Source organism: Schistocerca nitens, chromosome 3 (assembly GCF_023898315.1).
Source record: "Schistocerca nitens isolate TAMUIC-IGC-003100 chromosome 3, iqSchNite1.1, whole genome shotgun sequence".
NCBI lineage: Eukaryota > Metazoa > Arthropoda > Insecta > Orthoptera > Acrididae > Schistocerca > Schistocerca nitens.
In genome coordinates this window covers 927,487,305-927,513,690 of record NC_064616.1, presented here as the reverse complement: position 1 = coordinate 927,513,690, position 26,386 = coordinate 927,487,305, and the positions used below count along the sequence as shown (strand labels likewise).

General features: G+C 40.6%; 1 protein-coding gene across 3 annotated transcripts in view; it reads left to right on the top strand.

Moving 5' to 3' along the window:
* The window catches only part of LOC126248998 (protein Daple), a 206,665-nt gene that overhangs the window by 106,205 nt on the left and 74,074 nt on the right, over window positions 1-26,386 (top strand). For all 3 annotated transcript variants that reach the window (XR_007545582.1, XM_049950577.1, XM_049950576.1), the window contains 5 exons: window positions 12,709-12,990; window positions 15,870-15,976; window positions 21,325-21,510; window positions 21,607-21,862; window positions 24,625-24,912. Coding sequence is in view for 2 of the 3 variants with exons in the window: in XM_049950577.1 (XP_049806534.1) it covers window positions 12,709-12,990; window positions 15,870-15,976; window positions 21,325-21,510; window positions 21,607-21,862; window positions 24,625-24,912 (1,119 nt within the window). In the remaining variant the exon portion in view is untranslated. The remainder of the gene's footprint in view (window positions 1-12,708; window positions 12,991-15,869; window positions 15,977-21,324; window positions 21,511-21,606; window positions 21,863-24,624; window positions 24,913-26,386) is intronic.

The window sequence follows — 26,386 nt, the reverse complement described above, 5'->3', positions numbered from 1 at the left end:
TGTCTCTCCATTAGACCAAAACTTTGTAGGATTTTTAGTCAGGTTGTTAGGCAAAACTTTATTTTCAGACTCATGGAATGATTTTCACAATCCTCATCTTTTGCATATGTTGGCTTGTTCACCTTCTATATAAACCTGCAATGAAGCTCTCTCTGCTTTCATAGCAGATTTCTGACATGGTGCTGAACTACTGTGGATCTTTTCCACCTCTCAGAATCTTGCTTTGCACATACTTTTCTAAGACATATTGTACAACGCTTTTTGAGTTTTATCTACAGCTTTGTCCTAACAGCTGGATATTTGGTGTTGAGTACTTAGATGCTTTGCAGTTTGTTACCAGTAAGTCTTGCAAACTACAAATATCATCCTTCATTTTTTAACATTACTTGTAATAACCCTCATCATTAATGCTATCATAAGCTTATGAATCCCTCCTTGACATTAACTTATTGGAAAATTTCAAATCTGTTTTTTTTCTACGAGGTCTTAAGACATTGCTCTTGTAATGCCTGCTAGTATAGAGGGTGTACTGCCTTTTACTGTTTCCCAATAAAGCAGGAAGTTACACTCACCTGCTAATCTTTTGTCCTTGGATCGTTAAGGCATCGGGCTGTTCTTTGCTGGTGTTTCGACGCCTAATTGTTTCTGATTAAAAACAAATGAGTCACATAGTAAGATTCATCTGCCATCTACTACAGTGCCATAGTAACAACACTTACTGGCCTGCTAGATACCACTACTAGTGAATATGTTGTTCCTTTACTTAGAAGGCAAATAAACCAAATTATTGTTTTTTGGAAGCCACTGTGATGCCTGAACTGCAAGACCACAACACCCCTGGGGGCCATGAGACACAGTACTAAACCCCCTGGAATAGATAATTCAGCAGATAGAATCACACAAGACAAGTTGATGACATGGTACTGTCAGTGGCTCTTGAAGGGTAAGAAAGATAGCTACGGGAGACTGGAGAGGTTAGCCCGACTTTAATTGCCAGAAAGGAGTGCAGGTTGTTGGGATGAATTTGTAAGTGACTAATGTGAGTCTGAGACAATAAGTTAGTATTAAAATTCTCAATTAAAAGCGTGGATAACATCTCAACATGACATTTAGGAAATTGTTGCAATGTGTAATTGAGTGGAGAATATCATCAAATAGAACTTGAAAGGCAGACAACAGAAATTAACGAATGCATGTGAGTTTATTTGTGCCTTTAGTAGCTGTGAAGTATGCACTTTCAGGAGAAGTTTGGCGAGGGGCAAGAATTTTTGTGGTATGAAAAGCAGATACTTATGAGGGTAGGGATTGCATATAAAAACAGTGTGTTACGAAGAAACAGTTAGATACTTTTGAAAGCCTGAATGAATCATGACACATTTTGGACTAGTACTTTAGTAGTTGTCCTACTGCCTACCATGAGGTTTCTAAGTATGGCCTTTGGAAATTATGCCAAAGTTTGGAAAATGGAGGAAGAAATATGTAAATGAAATTTAGAAAGGTTAAAAGCATACACATAAAAAAGATCCTTGCAGCCAACCCAGAAGAATGACATTCAAAAGATGAATGTTTACCAGACAATGCTGTCCTTGCTGTGGATGGATCCTCCAACTTTTCCACAATTGGTATTACATTCTGAAGATATATTTTGAAATGAGGCCTATCCAGACCGCAGTCTCCAGGCACCACCCACCCAATGTACACTACAACTCCGGTTAACTGAACTAAAGGGGGGCAAGGGAGCTGTTTCAGATAACAGATTTTTCAGTTAAGCCATGAATATATAAAAAATACAACATTATTTTGTTTTATGATATTACAGTATGTATTTTTGAAAAGTTTTGAAAGAGGAACACTGTTTCCACTATTTCTTGTTTCATGATTTCTTGCAGATCATCCTGAACAACCCATTCATCCACCTTGTACATATCCAAGTCTTCGCATCCAGTATTTCTTTTTACCATTTGTTTCATTTCTTCAGAATTTTCCAGTGTGTCTCCTTCAACAACATCATACAGTTTTCTTCAGTACCTTTGAAGAGTTCACGCTTTCACGTTATTCCAAGCTTGGCCAAACCGCTCAAGTACATTTTTCATATTTACTACCTTCAGTGCTTCATTCATGTTTTATATGTGATTGTTTTGCATGATGGTCCTCAAAAATAGCCCTTTGTAATGCCATTTAAATGTTGCTCTTATGCCCTAATCCAGTGGTTGAAGTAGACTGGTAATATTTGAAGGAAGGATGCACACAACAAATCAACACTTTTTAACTCACTAGGATGCATAGGTATACAGTCAATTAGTAAGTTAGTTTTTATAGGGAGATCTTTTTTAGTTAAAAACTTTTCAACTTTCAGTAGATCCCTAAAACATTCAGCGAAAAGTTAACAAAACATCCAAGATGTTTTTTGGGCTTTTTAAAAACCTGTTAGTGTATTCCTGTTGGTTGGTAGGTTGGTTGGTTGGTTGGTCTGGAGGAGGGGACCAAACAGTGAGGTCATTGGTCCCATTGGATTAAGGAACGATGGGGGAGGAAGTTGGCCATGCCCTTTCAAAGGAACCATCCCAGCATTTGCTTGAAGTGATTTAGGGAACTCACGAAAAACCTAAATCAGGATGACCAGACACAGGTTTGAACCTTCATCCTCCCGAATACTAGTCCAGTGTGCTAACCACTGCACCACCTCACTAGGTGATAGTGTATTCCAGGAACATCCTTTAACACTCAGAGTTTTTCGACTTCCTGATACATATGAGAGCCAGAAGTGTTTGATACTAAAAGAACTGTTTTCCATTCTTTTTTCCTCCTGAAGCAAACGTTTCTTTTAAGGAAACTAAAGACCTTGTGGGTGACATCTTAAAATTAACACCCATTTCATCAGCAATGTGAAGGTGGCTCTTAGTGTAGCCTCAGCTATAATCTTCAAACTCTGTTTTCAAAACATCAACTGCATTTGGATCTGCAGATAACTTTTCTCCACATACATTGAGTTGCCGAATTCCATATCTGTTTTTAAACCTGTCTAACCACCCAGAGCTTGAGAAAGAATTGTATTGCTCCTCACCTAACAACTCAGTTAACATTTTGTCAGGCCATTGATAGGCAGGCCCTTTTCTCATTGTTGGGTGAACCAAAGATAAAGAACCTCACCTACTTTTTCAAAGTTGGAAGTTTTCATTGTTTTCTGTGACGGTTTTTCACAGCTTCCTCCAGAAATTAAGGCTTCACCCATTCCAAAGCGATAGAAACACCAGCTCTGTAATTAGCTGCAGCAATTTTCAGTAAGCTTCCTTTTTCAACTTCTTTGATAGCAACTAATTTATCAGTGAAAGTAATCGCAGCACACTTCCGCTAGTCACCATAGCCCAAAAATACACATGCAATGGAAGTAAACAACCACTTGAATACACTATTGTTGTCAGTGTACCCATATTTCGACTAGCGTGTCAGTGTCTGGCAAAGCAACTCAAGGTTGGCCACCCACCTTTTCCCATTAGCTACACTCAGTACACTGTTGCCCTCAAATTATTTTCAAGCAGTACGATATTAATTTTTGGTTTTGCAATTTTTGGAGGTGTTTCGGACAACCCAGGTTTTGGTTGACCCGAGTTCGATTAACTGGGGCCTTACCGTATTGATGTTTTGCTCTGTAATGTTGCAGTCAGACTCTGTTCATCTCTTCAGCCTGTTTATTTGGATTTGATAGATATTACTATCACTGTTTCTGATGCAAAGTAATTGTACTAGCAACCTGCTGTTGTGTTGCACGTGGAGCACTAATTATCTACAGCTGGGCGACTTTTCTGGTGTAGCAGTACTAAATTATACAGACAAACCTTCCTCGTGAATCAATCCATCGATTTGTGTGAACCCTATCAAAATCCCTACAGTAGTTCCTGAGATTAGCCTTCAAACAGAGACTGAAGAATGTGACGGGGGACTTTAATTTATAAGATTCACTGTTCTGCCACCACATACTCATGCCTTATCCTTGGTAAGATATATTTCTTCAAAAGAGTACCAACCTGAATAACAACCCATGTCATAGATCAGCTAAAAAAAGGCGTTCAGCTTTCAGCATTGGCCATGAGGACTTATCACCCGCCACTAAGGATCACTGGCTATGGAATCTACATTCTGAATACACATAGTTTTGTTGCTAAGCAATCTCTGTAACACTAGAGCTGTGATGTTATTGCCTGCTTCAGCACTTAAAAATTTGTGTCAGTATCTTTATATTTATTCATTTTTCTTTTTCATCTCTTCCTTATCTTTTGGAATTCATTTGTTACTGTATCTGTCCTTTTCCACTGCTTTTAACAATTTGCCTCTTATTTCTTGTTTTTCCTACTTTCGCTCCATTTAGGCTTCTGTTTTCAGTCAGACTTTCCACATGTCATCTTTGAACCATTTCAAACTTTTCAGGTTTTGAAACTACATTTGTTGTTAGTATTTCATTGTCAATTTCCTTCTTGTACTGTGCTACTGTGTTTTCTGTGAGACATGGTACTGAGTAAATTTCCTACTTCATAGTTCAGATATGTCATTTCCTCAACCCTACCTTCTCTCCCTCTCAACTCAACCCCCCCCCCCCCCCACCCCTTTTCCACCCTGCCCCTGCCCTTTCCCTGTCATTTGTGTCATCTGTTTTGTTTGTGTCTATGTGTATGGTCTTATGGTAGATTGAAGTTTTGCCTTGTGTAGGTACTCTAGTAATTATGATGGGGTATTAATGTTTTATAAGACACAATGACTGAAAATGGGCTCGAGCGAGGAGAACTTTCTTTATGTGTATTAATCTCATTTTCCTTCATTTTTGTGACTATATAGACTGTCCACTAAATCAGTTGAGTTATCCATCTTTGTATCTTGAGGAAAATCTGAAAAACTATTGCTCATATCTTTAGATCGGTGACTGGTCTATTTTTTGGATTTTGTCTCTGCAGAAAACATGCAATTGTGTAGGTGACAAACATAAATGTGTTCTGTGTAATTGTTGTCCAAATTTTATCGTGCTTATGTCTGTAGAGAGTTTTATCTGTTACACACCTTTTTTATGCTTATGAATGTATATCTTTGTGTTAATGACATTGTTGTGCTCAAGATTGAATCACATTTTTGTTGTGCGCAAAAATTTCATTTTTATACTTTAGGAACAGAACATGCTGATAAGAGATGGAACAGATTCCATACAAAAGGTACATGTTTAAATAATGTTTTGTTGTTATTATTTTAATGATTAATTTAATTTTCTCCTGTTATTTTCATTTGTTGGACTATTTACTGTACTAATTGCTGTTGTTGCTGTATTTGTGATTATGTTGACCACCTCATTTCAAGAAGTGTCAAGGCAGTGTCGATTAAAAGAAGATTCTATAAGTTTGTTTGTATTGGGGATATTAGAGACTTGAAGCCCCCTCTTACATCTAAATGTTTTTCTACATATTTTACACTACGTTCATTTCAAGCTCTATTACAGGTTATGTAGGAACAGTACCTTATAATTACCTTTCGGTATGTGAATTGCTTTAATGAGCTACTGAAATTAACAACTTTGAGCAAAAAAGTTCTACTTTTTATATTTGTGATGCAAAACAGCAGTTTGTGGTTAAAGGAGCCTCTCTGTTGATCATTGAATTTTGTCTGAAAGTATAATTAAATGAAGAATTTTAAAAAAAAAATTGTAGGTTAATGGCTAAACATAATGTGACAAACAATGCAGGACATGAAAGACAAACTGCCAAAGCTTGTTGTGCCAGCAAGTTAGTTTGAAAAATTGTCGACAGGGATGCCATTGACTGTAGTTGCTAAAAATTGTAGCCACTGACCCGGCACTAATGGCTACCATGGTTGCCAGTTTGATGTCTTGTGATTTTTTCCTTGTGTGGTTATAACAAGGATAGCATTTATGTTCTGCATCTGCAGCAGAACCTCAAAGACATGCCACACAGCATCACAGCAGCTGTTCTTACTGTCACTCCTGATATACTGGGTTGGATATGGGCAGAATTGGACTACTGATTAGATATGTGCCATGTGGTGTGGGATGGACGCATATAACATGTATAAATATTGTAAAATATATCTTGAGAGTCATCTTTCACGTACTGTATCATTTATTATGTTGTTCTTGGGCATTTATCTGTAACGATTTTTTGAAATGTTTCAGAGTCTTTGTAACTATCCTGTTTGAAACTATTTGATCTTTTGATTAGTCACACCAAAGAGGGAAGTACATTCATGGAAGTCAGACAGAGAAAAACCAAAATGTCGTATTAGTTGACTACCAGCATAAATAATAAAGTTATGCAATAACTCTGTAATCAAGATTAATAATGCCCATAAATGACTGGGATTGGAAGGTTGGATAAAAATATGTAGAATCATAGTTTAGTCCTCAGTCTTGTATAGAATATATGAGGGTTGGAACTTTAATAGTAGCAACTATTTATTTACAGCTTGTACAAAATAGATACATGTTTCAAAGTTTTACTGACCTTCAGAGTAGTCACCAGCATTGTGTATAACCCGTTGCCAGTGATGTGGAAGTCGTAGGATGCTCTTAGTAGTTCCAGTTGTGTTGACAGTTCTAGCGGTGCAGTCTGTTGCCCGACGAATTTGTAGCAGTTCCGAAGCGAATGCTGTGAAGTGTTTCCTTCAGTTTAGAAATCGAATTGAACTGACTAGGGCTTAAGTAAGGGGAGTGCAGTAGGTGGTATAGCGCTTGGCAGCCCCATCAGTCAAACAAATCAGTAACAGATTGCACTGTACGTGCTTGCTGCACTCCCCTGACTTACACCCTTGTGAGTTCAACTCGATTTCTAAACCGAAGGAAACACTTCACGGTATGCGCTTCAGAACTGCTACAAAGTCATCGGGCAATAGACCGCGCCGCTTGAACTGTCCACACAACTGGCACTGCTAAGAGTATCCTACAACTTCCACATCACTGGCAATGGGTTGTACACAATGCTGGTGACTACTTTGAAGGTCAGTAAAACTTTGAAACATGTATCTATTTTGTACGAGCTGTAAATAAATAGTTGCCACTATTAAAGTTCCAACCCCTGTATGTTGGAATAATAGATTGAATGCCAATAGGTGTGACATTTTTAAATACTTTTAAAACTAACAACTGTAGGAAGAAAATTATGGATAAAGGATGTGAAATAACTTTAGTGAAATATGGGTAAATACCTGTACTTTGTAGAGTCTGTTGGCCACCTGCTTAAACTATGAAAATGATGCAGTCTAGGTGTCATAGCAACTGATTAGAGTCACATTTTCAAATCCCCATATCCCAATCCACATTCAAGCTTCCTGTTGTCTTTATTTGGTATGGTTAAGTTGATATCAAGGTGGTGCCTTTGAATAGGACATGGCTGATCTATCTCTCTTCTCATCCATGTATTCTCTTTGACAACCTGGACACCAGGTGGTGATGCAGTCCAAGATGACTGCTAACACAACAATTAACTATAAATACTCTGAAAATTTTAATAGTAAATTTCTGGTAAAATGTAAATAATTTAAGAGTAAAGGAAACCACTCACTGAAAAGCATTGAGTGATCAACAGTGACCTCACGAGAAAGAAAAAAAGACTTGTTAGATTTTTGGAATAAATCGTTTCTCGAGCTAGAGCAAGCTGCCCCCTCCCCCCCCCCCCCCCCCCTCCTGCCCCCCAAAACACACACACACGGTTTGTGGTGAGTAGCTAGTGACTCAGAAGGAGGCAGCCAGTTTGTTGACTAGGAATGTGGGAGGGAGGAATGGCAGGTGGATGGACTAGGCATATGGGCACTGATTTCAGAGCCAGTGGGGAACAGCACATGATAAAGGAGACATGGATACAAGAACTGGGTGGGTGTGATACAACAGAGGAAGGGGAAGCTGTTGGACAGAGGGTGTGGGGACGGTGGATTAACTGAGATTGAAGCCAGGAGGGTTACAGGAGTGAAGGATGTCTACATCTACATCCATACTCCGCAAGCCACCGGACGGTGAGTGGTGGAGGGATAACTGCCATCTGCATAGTTCAGAAAAACTGGTGGTGGAGGGAAGGATGCAGATGGCTTGTGTTGTGTGAAGCACCCATTGAAATTGAGCATGTTGTGCCAAAATGCATGTTGTGCCACCAGATGGTCAGCTTTATTTTTGGCCACAGTTTGGCGGTGGTCATTCATCATTCATCATTCATTCTGGAGGACAGCTGTGCAGTGATTGCCGTAATGATCATATTCCTGCAGAAGACCCTGGTGCAAGAGCTGTGCAATCCACCCACCCAGCACTTCCTACTCCAGTTCCGTCACAGACTTATCCTACCCCATCAGAGGGAGGGCCACCTATGAAAGCAGCCAAGTTGGCTGCAGTCACTGCACAGCTTTTTATTTCTATGTGACAACCAACCAGCTGTACCAGAATGAAAGGCCACCACCAAACCGCAAAGTTGACCACCTGGTGGCAGAAGATGCAGCTGGGCCCAACATGCACGATTTCAATGGCTGCTTCACAACCTGGGCCATCTGGACCCTTTCCTCCACCACCAGCTTTCCTGAACTATGCAGGTGGTAGTTATTCTTGCAACACGTGTTTAAAACATATGTTACATACATCTCTTCCTCTGCTGCCCTGCCTCTCTGTCCTCTTCTTCGTCACCCTGTCTCCCTGTAGACCTCATCCTCTCACCTCTACATATCCATCTTCTCCTCCCCCTGGAGTAGAGCCAGGACATACATACATACATACGTGCTGCTAATATATACCAGGTGTACTGGTATGAAATGAGTGTTTTTTTGTCAAAATGAAACACTAATTTTGAATTGAAAAATAAAAACATTTTATTCAAAGTACTGACCATTGCTTCCTATACATTTTGACCACCTTTCTGGCAATTTGTGGACACCACACCAATATAAATGTTTGTCTTTTGAAGCAAACGAATCAGACACCCAATTTTTGACTTATTCGTAGGAATCGAAGTGTTTCTCAGCCAATGCATGTCCCATTGATGAAAACAAATGGTAGTCGGAAGGGGCCAAGTCTGGTGAATATGGCGGATCGGGTAGCAGCTCCCAGCCAAGTGTTTTGATTGTATCCTGAAACAGTTTTGCTTTGTTTGCAGGTGCATTGTCGTGTAAGAAAATTACTTTTCCATGTCTTCTGGCCAATTCTGGTCTTTTTTCGATCAATGCATAGTTCAAATTGATCATTTGTTGCTTGTAGCGATTAGTATTCATAGTTTCACTGGGTTTTAGAAGCTCATGATACACCACACCTTTCTCATCCCACCAAACACAGAGCGTTGTCTTCTTGCTGAATCGATCTGGTTTTGCAGTCGATGTTGATGGTTGTCCCGGATTAAGCCATGATTTTTCCCATTTAGGATTCTTAAAATAAATCCAGTTTTCATCGCCAGTAACAATTCGATGCAAAATTGATATTCTTGCATGTCTTTGATGCAAAATTTGACAAATGGTTTTTTGGTTTTCCATTTGTGTTTCATTCAATTCATGTGGCACCCATATTCCACACTTTTGGATCTTTCCCATAGCTTTCAAACGGTCAGAAATTGTTTGTTGTGCAACATTTAGCATTGCTGCCATTTGCTTCTGACTCAAAGTATCATCTTCATCCAATATTGCTTGCAATTCGGCGTCTTCAAACTTTTTTGGTGGTCTTCCACGTTATTCATTTTATACCTCAAAATCATTATTTCTGAACCATTGAAACCATCTTTTGCATGTTGCTTCTGATAGAGCATGATCACCATATGCCTCGACAAGCATTCGATGCGACTCTGCAGCACTTTTTTTCAAATGAAAACAAAAAATTAATGCTTTCCACAAATCATCACTTTCTGGTACAAAATTCAACATTGTTAACACGATGAAAACATATGATGATGTTTGTTCCATGACTTGATGTATACTAAATATCTTTGACAGATGTCATACTAACCAAATAAAAAAAAATTAAGGCTTGTTCACAACAAATGTTCCCTATCGACACATTTGTATCTTAACGCTCATTTCATACCGGTACACCTGGTATACTACCCTTTTCTCCATGGCTTCACTTGCGCACATGCTCAACACGTATATTGCACACTTCTCTTCCTACCACTTCTCTATGTCCACCTCTTCCTGCGTCCGTGTTTCTGTCCATCTCCTCCTTCCATGTCTATCTGTCCAACTCCTCCCCACTCTATTTCATCGCCTCCTACTGAGCAAGGTGGTGCATTGGTTAGCACACTGGACTTGCATTCAACAGGACGGCAGTTGAAACCTGTGTCTGGCCATCCTGTTTCAGGTTTTCTGTGATTTCCCTAAATGCCATGATGGTTCCTGTGAATGGGCATGGCCAATTTCCTTCCCCATACTTCCCTAATCGGATGGGACCGATGACGTCGCTGTTTGGTCCCTACCCCCCTCTCTCTATCCCTCACCTGCCCCATTTCTCCCTATCCTTCTCCTTCCCAGCTCTCCCTATCCATCTACTCCTGCCCTACGCCCCCCTGCCATCTCTGCCTCACCCCCTTCCCTCCCTCCCTCCCTCCCTCCTTCCCTCTCCCTCTCCCCTCCCCCCCTCTCTCTCCCTCCCTCACCCCCCTCTCTGCCCCCCCTCTCTGCCCCACCCCCTCTCTCTGCCCCACCCCCCCTCTCTGCCCCACCCCCCCTCTCTGCCCCACCCCCCCTCTCTGCCCCACCCCCCTCTCTGCCCCACCCCCCTCTCTGCCCCACCCCACTCTCTGCCCCACCCCCCCTCTCTGCCCGTCCCTGCCTCACCCCCCTCTTTATCTCTGCCCGTCCCTGCCTCACCCCCCTCTTTATCTCTGCCCATCCCTGCCTCACCCCCCTCTTTATCTCTGCCCATCCCTGCCTCACCCCCCTCTCTATCTCTGCCCATCCCTGCCTCACCCCCCCTCTCTATCTCTGCTCATCCCTGCCTCACCGCCTCTCTATCTCCGCCCATCCCTGCCTCACCGCCTCTCTATCTCCGCCCATCCCTGCCTCACTGCCTCTCTATCTCCGCCCATCCCTTCCTCACTGCCCCCCCCTCTCTCTCTCTGCCTCACCCCCTCCCTCCCTCCCTCCCTCCCTCCATCTCCTCTTCCTCACCCACCCCCTCCCTCCCTCCCTCCCCCCCCATCTCCTCTTCCTCCTCTCCATGTACACTTCCTGCTTTCCCCCTCTCTCTTTGTCCACCCTTGTCCTATCCATTCCCGCTTGTCCCCTTCCTCTGTCCATCCTCACCCCCACCCTATCTCTCTGTCCATCTCCCCCTCCACTGTCTCTCTGTCTGTGTCCTCCTTTCCATCTCTCTTATCTCTGTCTATCTCATCCTCCTGCTATGTATGACCATATGACCATCTCTTTCTCACACCTCTCTGTTCATCTCGTCCTCCCCCCTGTCTGTCCATTGCCTACTCCCATCTCTCTGCCATCCCTTCTCCTCATCGCCCTCTGAACATCTCTTTCTCCCCTCTCTCTGACCATCTCCTTGTCCCCTCTGTCTGTCCATCTCCTCCTTGCCCCTTGCCCCTTGCCCCTTGCCCCTGTCTGTCCATATCGTCCTGGCCCCCTGTCCAACTTATCCATATAATCTTTTCCAACCCTCCCCCCCCCCCCCTTGCCCATTTCTTCCTCCCCGCCACTGCCCATCTCCTCTTACCTCTTCTCTCTGTCCATCTGCTCTCCCCCTCTCTCCCATTGATCACCTTTCCCCTCTTTGTCTATCTACACCTCCGCCCATCTCCTCATCCCCCCTTCTCTCTCTGCCCATCTCCTCATCTCCCCCCCCCCCCCCCCCTCTCTCTCTCTCTCTCTCTCTCTCTCTCTCTCTCTCTCTCTCTCTCTCTGCCCATCTCCTCATCCCCCCTCTCTCTCCCTGCCCATATCCTCATCCCCCCTCTCTCTCCCTGCCCATATCCTCATCCCCCCCTCTCTCTCCCTGCCCATATCCTTCTCCCCTTTTTTCTGTCCATCACCTCCTCCCTCATATTTGTTTCCATCCTCTCCCCTTCTCCCTCTCTCAATGCATCCCCTCCTCTATCTATCTCAGCCGTCCCCCAGCCATGCCCATCCACATGTGTAGCTTCAACAAAACAGGTCGATAAAGCAGGCTGATACTACTCTCACAACATGCGTGTCATTCAGGGCAGCCTACATGTTGTGCTGGGAAAAAAACAAACTTGTTTTTGCCCATATCTCCACTTCTATTGGAGGTAGGAGGTTATAAACAGACAGTGCTGATACTTATGAAGTGTGTTGTTTGTGTGATGCATTTGATTGAAATCTATGCAGGGGTTGGGGAGGAGATCCCACACCTACTGACATATATGCATGCTGCTTTGTATGAATGTGTGATTTGTGGCTGACAAGGGAGCACAAATATTTTATAGAACACTGGAACAATCTCATGCATTTCCAGCAGTGTACAACTTTTGGAAAATGCTCTAACATTCTTTATAGTGGCATTATTATAAATTCCAAATTTTGTTTTACTTGCTGTATAATATATGAGTTATTCAGCAGTAGAGTCTGAATGTGCTTTCCAAAAAGAAAAGTTGTTAGTCTTGAATTCATGTATTTCATGTTCAGAAGTTTGATACTTTTTACAGGCTCTTTAATTCCCATATTTTGTTAAATTATTTTTTTGTGTGGATTTAGTATAAAATAACCCTTTAAATTATTTTCTTTTTCATGCAGGCAGAACGTGCGAAAGTTGAGGAACTCGAGAAGGCTGTAGAAAGTTTGTCGTCTGAAAAGAAACAATTACTGGATCAGCTGGAAAGTTGTAAAGAACGTCTGGAGGGACAACAGAAACTCTTAGAATCAATGGAAGAGAAACTAGCTGATGCAAGTAAGCAAGCATTACTGTGTGATAAACACATATTAGAAGCCAAAAGTGCCACAGAAAGAGCAGAGACAAGTGAGAAAGAATCTCAGACATGGGCAAAGGAAGTTGCAAAACTCAGAGATCTACTGGAGGTATGTTGAATGTTAAACTCAGGAACTGTAATGAATTCCACAGCATTTCTGACAATTGCTCTAAAATTTTAGTTTTCAAATGTTTTGCACTTTATTAGCAATTATTACTATGGAGAAAAAGGGAGCAAAAATGCAGTTTTTTCAGTTTTTTTATGTATTCCAATTAAATGTTATTTTATTTTTGTGTGGTATTTCCATGATTGGTGAGGTGTAATATGTGGTCAAAATTGAATTCTCCTGAAACAGATTTACATTAAATATGTCAGAAAAGAGTGGGTTTATGCTTTTGGCAGGTCCTGTCAGATGAGTGACTCAGAGAATTAGTGTGTTGTGTGTTAGAAAATAGTGGAAAGTTATTGGACATTTTACTACCAGTTCAGTTCACATTTTTTTTCCTTTGAACCCTGCAGAAATAGAAACACTAAACGGACCACCAATTTCTTTACCCAAGTTGCTAACACATACTTAAAAAAAAAAAAAAAAAGTATAATATTTTTTGTTAGATTTCTTTTTCCACATTGTACTACTCACACTTATCTTCCAAGATATGAGTGCAGTGATTAAGAAAACTGCCTTGCAGTTTGGTAGAATAATAATAAAGTACTCACAGTGGAGGCTAGTTTCTGGTTACCAATTTCATGTGTATTTATATCGAGGAAACTTGAATGAGGAGACATGACTCTCCTTGTGTGATGTTTGCAAATTGCATATAACATTGGGCATTGGTTGTAAATAAGCTGTGTGCTTATATACACGGGCTGAAAGGTGAGTCTTTCTGTTCGTCATATGTTTGATTTGGAATAGGTAATGGTGAAAGATAAAGAAGCAGCAGTATACAGTACAGTAATATACAGGGTGTTTCAAAAATGACCGGTATATTTGAAACGGCAATAAAAACTAAACGAGCAGCGATAGAAATACACCGTTTGTTGCAATATGCTTGGGACAACAGTACATTTTCAGGCGGACAAACTTTCGAAATTACAGTAGTTACAATTTTCAACAACAGATGGCGCTGCAAGTGATGTGAAAGATATAGAAGACAACGCAGTCTGTGGGTGCACCATTCTGTACGTCGTCTTTCTGCTGTAAGCGTGTGCTGTTCACAACGTGCAAGTGTGCTGTAGACAACATGGTTTATTCCTTAGAACAGAGGATTTTTCTGGTGTTGGAATTCCACCGCCTAGAACACAGTGTTGTTGCAACAAGACTAAGTTTTCAACGGAGGTTTAATGTAACCAAAGGACCGAAAAGCGATACAATAAAGGATCTGTTTGAAAAATTTCAACGGACTGGGAACGTGACGGATGAACGTGCTGGAAAGGTAGGGCGACCGCGTACGGCAACCACAGAGGGCAACGCGCAGCTAGTGCAGCAGGTGATCCAACAGCGGCCTCGGGTTTCCGTTCGCCGTGTTGCAGCTGCGGTCCAAATGACACCAACGTCCACGTATCGTCTCATGCGCCAGAGTTTACACCTCTATCCATACAAAATTCAAACGCGGCAACCCCTCAACGCCGCTACCATTGCTGCACGAGAGACATTCGCTAACGATATAGTGCACAGGATTGATGACGGCGATATGCATGTGGGCAGCATTTGGTTTACTGACGAAGCTTATTTTTACCTGGATGGCTTTGTCAATAAACAGAACTGGCGCATATGGGGAACCGAAAAGCCCCATGTTGCAGTCCCATCGTCCCTGCATCCTCAAAAAGTACTGGTCTGGGCCGCCATGTCTTCCAAAGGAATCATTGGCCCATTTTCCAGATCCGAAACGATTACTGCATCACGCTATCTGGACATTCTTCGAGAATTTGTGGCGGTACAAACTGCCTTAGACGACACTGCGAACACCTCGTGGTTTATGCAAGATGGTGCCCGGCCACATTGCACGGCCGACGTCTTTAGTTTCCTGAATGAATATTTCGATGATCGTGTGATTGCTTTGGGCTATCCGAAACATACAGGAGGCGGCGTGGATTGGCCTCCCTATTCGCCAGACATGAACCCCTGTGACTTCTTTCTGTGGGGACACTTGAAAGACCAGGTGTACCGCCAGAATCCAGAAACAATTGAACAGCTGAAGCAGTAAATCTCATCTGCATGTGAAGCCATTCCGCCAGACACGTTGTCAAAGGTTTCGGGTAATTTCATTCAGAGACTACGCCATATTATTGCTACGCATGGTGGATATGTGGAAAATATCGTACTATAGAGTTTCCCAGACCGCAGCGCCATCTGTTGTTGAAAATTGTAACTACTGTAATTTCGAAAGTTCATCTGCCTGAAAATGTACTGTTGTCCCAAGCATATTGCAACAAACGGTGTATTTCTATCGCTGCTCGTTTAGTTTTTATTGCCGTTTCAAATATACCGATCATTTTTGAAACACCCTGTATTTATATAGGATGTCAATTTTTGAGCAAATCTTTTATAATGAAGAACTTTGTTATCGAGAGTATAACTTTGTGTACGAAAGTCGGTAATCTGCAAAACTCAACCCATTACTTGGAACTGTTGACTCCTATATATTTAAAGAGCCCAGAATATTACAAATAACAGTTTAATGTAGTAAGAGACATGTCATTAACCAAGAACAGTTGTTTTGCATTCAGACAAAATGTTGTAGCATTGCAGAGTGAAGTGTATATTTTATCATACTCGTTCTCATATTAATTTGAATTTTCTGTTTTTATATGTACACAGTGGAAAGTTATTGTTTGTGGAGTGTTCAAAAATGCATTCGAAATCATTTTTATTTACTGGATTTCAAGCAACTATGTATATTTGTCTGCATGAACTGTGTGATTTATCAGTCTTATCATATTTTGAAACTATATTTGTATTTTGAAACTATATGAAGTGAAACTTTGCAGGAAAAGGACAAAGCACTTGATCAATGTGCAGCAGATGCTGAATCTCAAAGAAAAGAAGTTACGAGACTCACCAGAGATCTGGAAGAAGCATCATCACAAATAATGAGGTAACAATATTTAATTAAACATTGGAAAAGAAGATTAATGTGTGTTTTTAAATAAATTGGTCCTAACAGGGGTATTTTGTGTCAAAATATTATTATTTCAGTTTTGCAATTTTTTCTTTTTTCTTATGTAGCCCACTATTTCTTCAGTGAACTTTATTTAATTTTCCAGTGTGTGGATTCTGACCTTGAAGAGTGTGTCTGGAAGATCTGCAAAATATCTCTTCATTGGATTCCATATCTTTTCCATCCACTGTTCTCACAGTTCTCTAAATCTGTTGAATAAGGTGGATGTTACAAAGAGTGATATTTCTGATCCCTCAGTTTTCTCATTACCAAAATACTTCTGTGGACAGGTGCATTGTTCTGATGAAAGTTGTTTTTATTCATTGAAATGCTCATAACTGTTTTTCAGTTGATTCAGAAGACATGCATAATGTTCACCAGTTATTTCCTTGCCCTTTCCAAACCAATAAAGGAGAAAAATATTTAAAACACATGAAAAGGTTGTGGTGTTTTCTAAATATTTTGGCAAATGAAATCTTCATGTTTTTTTTATTGCTACTTCGTTTCTGGTTAGGAGTAGTGAACATCTCATCCACAGTAAGAAATTAGTACACAAAATATGTTGGATTCTTTTTAAAACAATCCACACATTGTTGAGAAACTTACTTTTGCATTTGATTTTGGTCAACATTCAACAAATTTGGCTCCCGTCTTGCACAAAACATTATCATAACCAATTCTCTTTGTAAAATATTCCGTACTGTACCAACAGATATGTATGTGGGGTACAAAGGTGCAAATGCTATCTGTGTTTAGAAGTATGCAGATATTTGGTAAGAAGAAGACTTGACAGATAAATATGAGGCCTTCTGACATCAGTACCTTAAGAAACTTTTGTCATTCTTTCAGTTACAACATTGAAGAAAGAAACAAAATTCCAATGTAAAAAATCATAACCAGTAAACTCTTCATGTCACCAATTATCACTTTCGACAGTTTTTTTTAGAAGTTTAAATTGTACAAATCATGTTCTGTGGATCTTGTGGAGAGGAGTCAATGGGTTGTCATGAGCTCATTGTGTTTCTATGCTCAGTTTAACAACACTTGGTTATTTCATTGCTGATTTCATTATAAAATTAAAACATTTTTTTCTGAGAAAGTTATTGATAATTTTTTATTTATTAATTTTTTAAAATGTAGGATATAGTTAGATTTTATTAAAATTATTGCTTTTCATATGGAATTATTCACTAAGGAATTATTTTCTTCAGTTATTAAAACTGTCTACAGTTTGCAGTTTATCTTGGATTTCCTTACTTCCTTCGGTTTAGATTTCCTGTCTAATTTTTAATATGTTCCATGAAGTTTTTAATTTGTCACTAGCTTAGCTTATTTTTTCTTTCTTTGTGTGTGTGTGTGTGTGTGTGTGTGTGTGTGTGTGTGTGTGTGTGTGTGTGTGTGTGTGGTAGAGGTAATTCCAGTCTGTTTGTCTTGGAGAGGGATATCCAATGATACCACATTTGACCCGGCCCTTCACCCTGCGTGTGAGTAGCGGGGAGGGCGCGGCAACTTTGAAATCTTCAATGGGACTCCCTGTTTTTTATTGAGGGCTACGATTCCATAACAGAATCTACATGCATTTTGTCTGAAACCTTTTTTATTCATTTGGCCTCAGTTGGCACTGTAATCAGGGGAATAGAAATGGGTACATGATCATAATTTACTACATGCTACTTGATGGTCCTTGAATATTCAGTGGCATGTGAGACCCCACCTCCAAACTGCGAGGGTAGGATAGGCCAGTATTTCATAACTTGTAATTGGAAACCCCATTCATGATGTTGTATTCGAACACCAGACTACTCGACATGCCACCATTGTCATTGAGCGAACTACGACATAACAGGCAGTACATTGTGACCAGAGCTCACGTATCATGCAGATGTAGAACAGATAGCGGTTCTAAACATTACAATACTTGCATAGCATTTATTGCCTCCACGCCAACCTATCATTTGGAGAACAGATGTGCAAGTGGATGATAAATGTTGCAACCACAGAAGAAAAAATTGAAATGATCCTGATACACGGAGAATGGAGGGGAATTGGTGAGACTGCTGTTGCCTTGTATGCTGAGCATTTTCCAGAGAAAGCTCACTCTAATTCGTCCTTTTACAATGTTGTTAATGCCTTTATGTCTGATGACAGCATACAGGCTGGCAAAAGTAAATGAAGCAAATGTGTTACAGGAGAAGCTAATGAAATAGCTGTACTAGTGGCAGTGCACCACAATCCAAGGATAAGTGCCCGGCAAGTACACTGCAATTCTGGTATGGTGTTAAGTAGTATTGTCACAATACTGCATTGTCATAAGTATCATCCGTACAACGTGTCACTGCATCGAGAACTTCATAGCACCGAATTCCATAACCAGGTGGTATTTTGTGATTAGGTACATCAACAGATGCAAACAACCCTCATGTTGTTTGCCAAGGTACTATTTTCCGATGAGTCTACATTCACAAACCATGATAGCATTAACTGGCATAACATGCATTACTGGAGTGTAGACAATCCCCACTGGTTATGGCAAGGTGACCATTGACATTGCTGGCTGGTTAATGTATGATATGTCATCACAGGGAACAATTTCATTGCTCTGTATTTCTGTTGATGGCATGTTGATTGGATGCGAATATTGAATGTTTTTGGGACAGGAGCTAGTGGTACTAGTGCAGGATGTTGCTGTGGATGTTCAACAACGTGGTTTCAGCATGACACTTGTCTAATGCATTACATAATTGAAGCATGGGATGTACAGGGTGTTTCAAAAATGATCGGTATATTTGAAACGGCAATAAAAACTAAACGAGCAGCGATAGAAATACACCGTTTACTGCAATATGCTTGGGACAACAGTACATTTTCAGGCAGATGAACTTTCGAAATTACAGTAGTTACAATTTTCAACAACAGATGGCGCTGCGGTCTGGGAAACTCTATAGTACGATATTTTCCACATATCCACCATGCGTAGCAATAATATGGCGTAGTCTCTGAATGAAATTACCCGAAACCTTTGACAACGTGTCTGGCGGAATGGCTTCACATGCAGATGAGATGTACTGCTTCAGCTGTTCAATTGTTTCTGGATTCTGGCGGTACACCTGGTCTTTCAAGTGTCCCCACAGAAAGAAGTCACAGGGGTTCATGTCTGGCGAATAGGGAGGCCAATCCACGCCGCCTCCTGTATGTTTCGGATAGCCCAAAGCAATCACACGATCATCGAAATATTCATTCAGGAAATTAAAGACGTCGGCCGTGCAATGTGGCCGGGCACCATCTTGCATAAACCACGAGGTGTTCGCAGTGTCGTCTAAGGCAGTTTGTACCGCCACAAATTCACGAAGAATGTCCAGATAGCGTGATGCAGTAATTGTTTCGGATCTGAAAAATGGGCCAATGATTCCTTTGGAAGACATGGCGGCCCAGACCAGTACTTTTTGAGGATGCAGGGACGATGGGACTGCAACATGGGGCTTTTCGGTTCCCCATATGCGCCAGTTCTGTTTATTGACAAAGCCGTCCAGGTAAAAATAAGCTTCGTCAGTAAACCAAATGCTGCCCACATGCATATCGCCGTCATCAATCCTGTGCACTATATCGTTAGCGAATGTCTCTCATGCAGCAATGGTAGCGGCGCTGAGGGGTTGCCGCGTTTGAATTTTGTATGGATAGAGGTGTAAACTCTGGCGCATGAGACGATACGTGGACGTTGGTGTCATTTGGACCGCAGCTGCAACACGGCGAACGGAAACCCGAGGCCGCTGTTGGATCACCTGCTGCACTAGCTGCGCGTTGCCCTCTGTGGTTGCCGTACGCGGTCACCCTACCTTTCCAGCACGTTCATCCGTCACGTTCCCAGTCCGTTGAAATTTTTCAAACAGATCCTTTATTGTATCGCTTTTCGGTCCTTTGGTTACATTAAACCTCCGTTGAAAACTTAGTCTTGTTGCAACAACACTGTGTTCTAGGCGGTGGAATTCCAACACCAGAAAAATCCTCTGTTCTAAGGAATAAACCATGTTGTCTACAGCACACTTGCACGTTGTGAACAGCACACGCTTACAGCAGAAAGACGACGTACAGAATGGTGCACCCACAGACTGCGTTGTCTTCTATATCTTTCACATCACTTGCAGCGCCATCTGTTGTTGAAAATTGTAACTACTGTAATTTCGAAAGTTTGTCCGCCTGAAAATGTACTGTTGTCCCAAGCATATTGCAACAAACGGTGTATTTCTATCGCTGCTCGTTTAGTTTTTATTGCCGTTTCAAATATACCGGTCATTTTTGAAACACCCTGTATTAAACTGTGTTCACACTGGTTGGCGGATTGGCAGGAATGGCCCTATTAACTGGTCCACTAGATCCCAGATTTCTTTATATGAGGAATTTTAAAAGATAAGGTGTACCAGCAAATGCCAACAGGCCATGAGAATGTGGTCGACTGCATCAGAAATGCTTGTGCTGACATTCTCGCAGATATCCTTTTGTCCTGTGTATGGTTATTTTGAAACCAGATCACTAAGTGTATTGAAGTTGGCAGTACTATGTTTGAACATTTACTGTAGTTGGAAAGGTAGAGTAGAGTTTGTCTCGAGCCACAGCCACAGTGTTGCGTCGAGTAGTCCCCTGTTCAATATGCTGGAGGAATACAACATTGCGAATGGGGTTTCCAATTAGAAGTTATGAAATACTGGCCTATCCTACCCATACAGCCTGGAGATGGGGTCACACATGCCATTGGATATTCAATGGTGGTTCAGTAGCATGTTGTAAATTATGATAGTGTACCCATTTCTATTCCTCTGATTACAGCACCATATGTGGCAAAATGAAAATGCTTCAGACAAGACATATGTAAATTTTGCTGTAGAATTTGAAGATTTCAAAGTTGGCTCCCCGCCACCCACACACAGGGTGGGGTGGGGGGTTCAAGTGTGGTATCATTGGATGTCCCCCTCCAAGACAAACAAATTGGAATTATAACTTTTTTTTATCTGATGTGTACTTTTCATGATATTTCATTGTCTTCAGTTAAAATGGACACCCTGGTGAATTTCCTTATAAATTTACAACATAATTTGTAATGTGATTTTACGCTGTCATCATCAGTGTCCCTTTATGTAAAACAAAGTCTTCTCTTAGTTTTGCCTCATAGTCTGATTTTTAACGTGGGTTATAGAGTCATTTAATCTACTACTGACACAGGCAAATTTTTTAGTTTCCAGTCTCAATATTAAAAACAAAAATAATGTGTGTGTATTTTCAACATCATGTAGGTTACTTGAGGTAGAAAGAGAGAGTCAGGAGTTGGCAAGTCGGTCGGCTATTGACAGAGAAACATTGTCAGCCCTGCAGGCAGATTTAGTCCAGCAGAAACTTGGCTATCAACAGTTACGAGCTTCTCTTGAAAAATTGGGGATAGAAGTTGATCGTCTCACCACTGCTGATTCAGCACTTGATATGTGAGTCACTACTCTAAGAAGTAACTGCAATATGGAATATTTAGGTAACACCAACAACAAACCTCAGTTGTCAAAATTCATATTAATTATCTGCAGAATCATCTCAAGCAGTGATGTTAAGGAAGCAGTACGTGAACTTTTGCTGAAAGAAACTGAAGGCTGCAAAAATAATTGTAGTGGAGAACGAGAAAGTGTCAGTGATCGTGCACCAGAAGAAATGGCAGTACTTCAAGAAGAAAATGCAACACTTCAAGTGGAACTTGCAACTCTACGTTCACAAGTTACCTCGCTGTCTGCACAGCACACTGCATTGCAGCTTGCAAATTCACAACTAGTTGCAGAAAAGGATGAGGTATGTACTGTATTTAGGTGTAATTGTCACAATTCAGATATGTGTAAGTGACGGAACTTTAAAAGATAACATTCATTAGGTGAAAATTTTGAAGAGTATTAGCTGTTTCTCTTTGAGTTTTTTTAACTGTTAATATCAGCAGTTTTGTCTTCTTTCAACTATTAAAGAGATAAGTGTCCAAAGTTTTGAAACACTAATGCAAATTCTCTCATTTCTACAAACGACCTTCACCTCTTTTTGTCAAATTACTCTTTTTTAAGCTGTGTGCCATGGTGCATTCTCATGAACAGGTTAGTGAATGTGTGGGCTATGGAAAGTATATTCACTGACTGTTTTTGTTGTTTATGGGAAGATAGACAAATCTCACAGAATACGGGCTTCAAAGGGATGCTTTTAGAAGTCTGCTTCTTCAACAACATAGATCTTATTAAGCATAAATTATTTGCTAACAAATCATAGAAAATAATAGCACCTGAAATTCTACAATTACACAAAATGAAAACTTCAGGAGGTGGATACCTCTTGTCCAACACAATACTCTGTAAGTTTGTAAAATACACACATTACTGCATGAGAACACTGTTTTTAGGTTTGACTGGGAAGCACTCGACTACAAACCGTCCTCTTGGTGCACCAGTATGCCATTGGTTTGTTCACTGAATACCCAACTGTCGGTTGAATGGTGAGCAAAGCCAATATTCCATTAGATTAAGAGAGGCAAGTCCATATGCTAGCCAAGTGTCGATGGTAGGTTGATAACAGCAAAGCCCAAGTCACCGTCCAGGAGAAAATCACATAGTGCAGGGTCATTTTCAATAGGTATATTGAAGAGTGTGCTGTAATGTTTGCTGGTTGCAACAAGTGAGGTTGTGGCAGTAATTGGCTGTCTTTAAATGTGCCACAAGTGTTTTCCCATGGGACCTGGTGTCAACAGATGTATACTTCTGTGCTGCGCCTAGCGACCTCACTAGACGTGCAAAATTTTATGAATTAAACCATTGATATGCCCAGCAGAATTACAGCAGATGTAAAAGTGTTTGGATTTAAGGCTCTTAAGAAATTATTCCATTCACGTCACCTTGTGATCAAGAATGATTTTGTTTTGGAACAAGATTCTTCATGAACCTGCCTTTGGCTGCTTGTTCAGGATTTGTTGAAAAATGTAGACGTACTGCTGTAATTGTTGCTACACATTTACCTTCTCCAAGTGTGATCACATCATTGTGACCAAATTATTGTAGCCATATTTCATCACATAAGACAGTATGGGTAACGATGTGTAAGAATTGCGTTAAATCTTAATAAACATCTGCTGACAGAACTGGAAACACTGTGAAAACTTTTCCTGGAGTAAACAGTGTGATAGCCACTGATTACAGACATTCTGGAAATGAAGATCTGAGAAACAGTCTCCTACCCCCTACCAAGTGTGCACTGAATGTACTAGTAGATTCATTGATAATCGTCTTCCATCTAAAAGTGACACACATTTTATTTGCCAGTGTTTGTTGCTAAATCATAAGACCCATCTCAGAGTTTTTTAAAACAACTGATCGTGGAAGAACAGCAACTGCCCCAGAATGCAATTGCTCATAGCTTCAGTTTGCCCTAAGGCTCACTTATAAATCATTATAGGGATGCTCCAGTTTCAAACTCCATAGTCAACAATGACTGAATACCACATAGAATATGACAGGGGACAACCTTTACACTGAAACTTTTGGACAGATTAAAATGTTATGTCAGACTGGGACTCAAACTTGGAACCTTTTGTTTCATGAGCAGTGGTCTCGGAGTTTCATTCTGGAAACAGACTACGGCTAAGCCACTTCTTTGCGAAACCCTTTCTTCCAGGAGTGCTAGGTTGACAAGGTATGCAGGAGAGCTTCTATGAAATTTAGAATGTGGGAGAGAGAGATTGGCAGAAATGAAGCTGTGTGGATGGCTTGTAAATAGTACCTGTATTGCTAATTTGGTAAGGGGATTGTTTGTGAAGGGTGAGGTTTTGGATCCTGACACTGAATCATGGTCTGTTGCACAGTTTTAATCTGCCAGGAAATTTCAAAACAGCACACTTCCCTGCAGTAAATCAAAAGTAATCTAGTTTGGAGGGTGGATATAATTTTACCCCTTCCCTTTGCCTCTTCCTTTCAATGTCTCACTCACCCACCACATCTCCCTCATCCTCTCACCATGTCTCACGTCTCCTCACCCTGCCCCTCTACAAATCTATCACCCGCCCCCTTGGCAAACCCCTCCCACATCTGACACTCCTTTGAACCCCTATGAGCCTCCTTCTCCATCACCTTCTAAGCCCCACTCCTGTTTCTTTCTTCTCCCTCATCCACAATGCACTAGCTCCTGCCCTGTTTCAGGTTTCCTTTTCTCCTTTTCTCATTCCACAAGTGTGCTCCTATTCCCAACCCCCTTTCTCCTTTCCATCCACCTCTACCTCCCCTTTTCCCTTCTCTTCTTATCATCTTGCTGTCCCTCCCATACATCTACATCCATGCTATGGAGTCCACCTCACTGTGTGCAGTGGAGAGTACTTCTGGCACCATTATTTTTTCCCCCTTCTGTGTTCCATTCCCAAATGATGCTTGGGAAGAATGATTGTCGGTAAAGCTCCTGTGTTCTTCCTTCCCTTTAATACAAAATTAATCACCTTCTTTACTGTGTTGTTTGTTAGTGTATTATATATTGATTTTAGTAGTAATTAACTAATGTTTGTAAGTCAATGTGCTTGTAATTGTGCATTATAGATGGTAAAGGAACGTGGAGTACAACAAGAGCTACATGAACAACTGATACGGGACCAAGTGACATTGCAGACATTGCATGAACATCTTTCGGAACAATTTGATAAAATGGCAATGGAACGAGAATCACTTAGGGGAGCACAGCGTGATCTACGATCGGAGGTACGCTCATTGCGCGAGATGTATGGTCAGCGGGAGTCAGATGCACAAGCTCTACAAAGAGAGTGTGATCGTCTCAAGGCAGAGTCACGTTCACTCACAAACTTGAGAGCAGAACACTCGAGTCTCAAGGTAAGTGATAAAATATAGAATTTGATGAGACCATTTCAGGATTAGACACAATTTTCAAGTAGTCATTATGATATTATTCTCTGTTCTGTTTTTCTGTGGTGGATGGTTGGCATTCCATGGCTGTATGTTATCACGTAATAAAAAAAATATCATTGTATTCCTTTTACTGGCTAGCATCCATTATATTGTGTGGAAAGAAACTTTCATTCTGCATTGAATGTTTTTACTGATGTGTGACTCTTATATGTAAAACCTTATCTTCAGTGCTCTAGCATCTCTCATATGCGTGTTTCTTCATCCTGCTGTTACCTCTTTAGTAGTTTCCCAAGGCTTCATAGATGCTTTCCTACTCCCAGACATGATCTCTTAAAAGGTGACCGTTTCATTCTGAAATAAAGTTGTAGGCTGTGAATAAGCCATTCTTTATCGTAATTGTGGGAGTTCTCCCATTAGTTATTAGTTCTAGTATGATTATTTTTTGGCTTCATACAAACTCCTAACCACCATCATACAATAAGTAAATATCTATATGTAACATTTTTGGTAAAGTATGCATCTGTTGGACATAACTAAAAACACAACAGTGTTGTTTTGAATGTGTAATATAGTTTGTAATAAATGACTTCCATTTCATCAGAAATCAGCATGTCTTCCTCCAGTTTTTATTTACCTTCATAATTGTTTCGTGATATAATATGCCTCTGTACATCAAATTTGATAAACATTTCGTTGAAATAGATCCGTGTTCTTTGAGATCTTCTGTAAAGATAACATCTTGAATATATGAAATGTTACTATTAAATTGATAGCTGATGATGCAAAAATTTGAGTGCAGTAGATAAAGACTTTTGGTTGAGCTTATGGACAAGTGCATGAAGCTATTCCAGACAGTGGATTTTCTTATTCTTTATTTCTCATGTACTGTTCCTCTACAATGCTGGTGACCTAGCTGTTTAATACCTGAAAATGTGAAAAGCCTCTCAAATAAGGCAGAGAATTATATTGAGACTGTTCCTTGTGTTTTATATTCTTATTTTCATTGTAGACGAAGCACTAATTCACTTTCAAAAGAACATGGAAGCAATTACTGTAACTTTGTTAAATGAATCAAGCAGTTTTGTGGAACAATGTAGGTAATCATGATAAATCTAAAGCTGCAGCATCTCATGCATGTTCCAAGTACAAACAGAATTGGAGAGGGTCTGTTAATAAGCAGAAGTGGTAACTACGCTCAGATAAATTTTTTGAAATGAATTATCTGTGTAGTAGATAGTTTATAATATCATTCATTGTATTCCTGTTCATTTTTTGTTCTAATTCATATTTAATTAACACTGAAGGTTGCAGTTCATTCACATTAGTAAATGAGCAGGTGACTGTTAACTTCAAATTAATATAGTGTTCTTCTCATTGATGACAATGAAGATGAAGGAGAGGGTGTTTATGTTGATTCGGTAAGAATGATAGAGTAAGT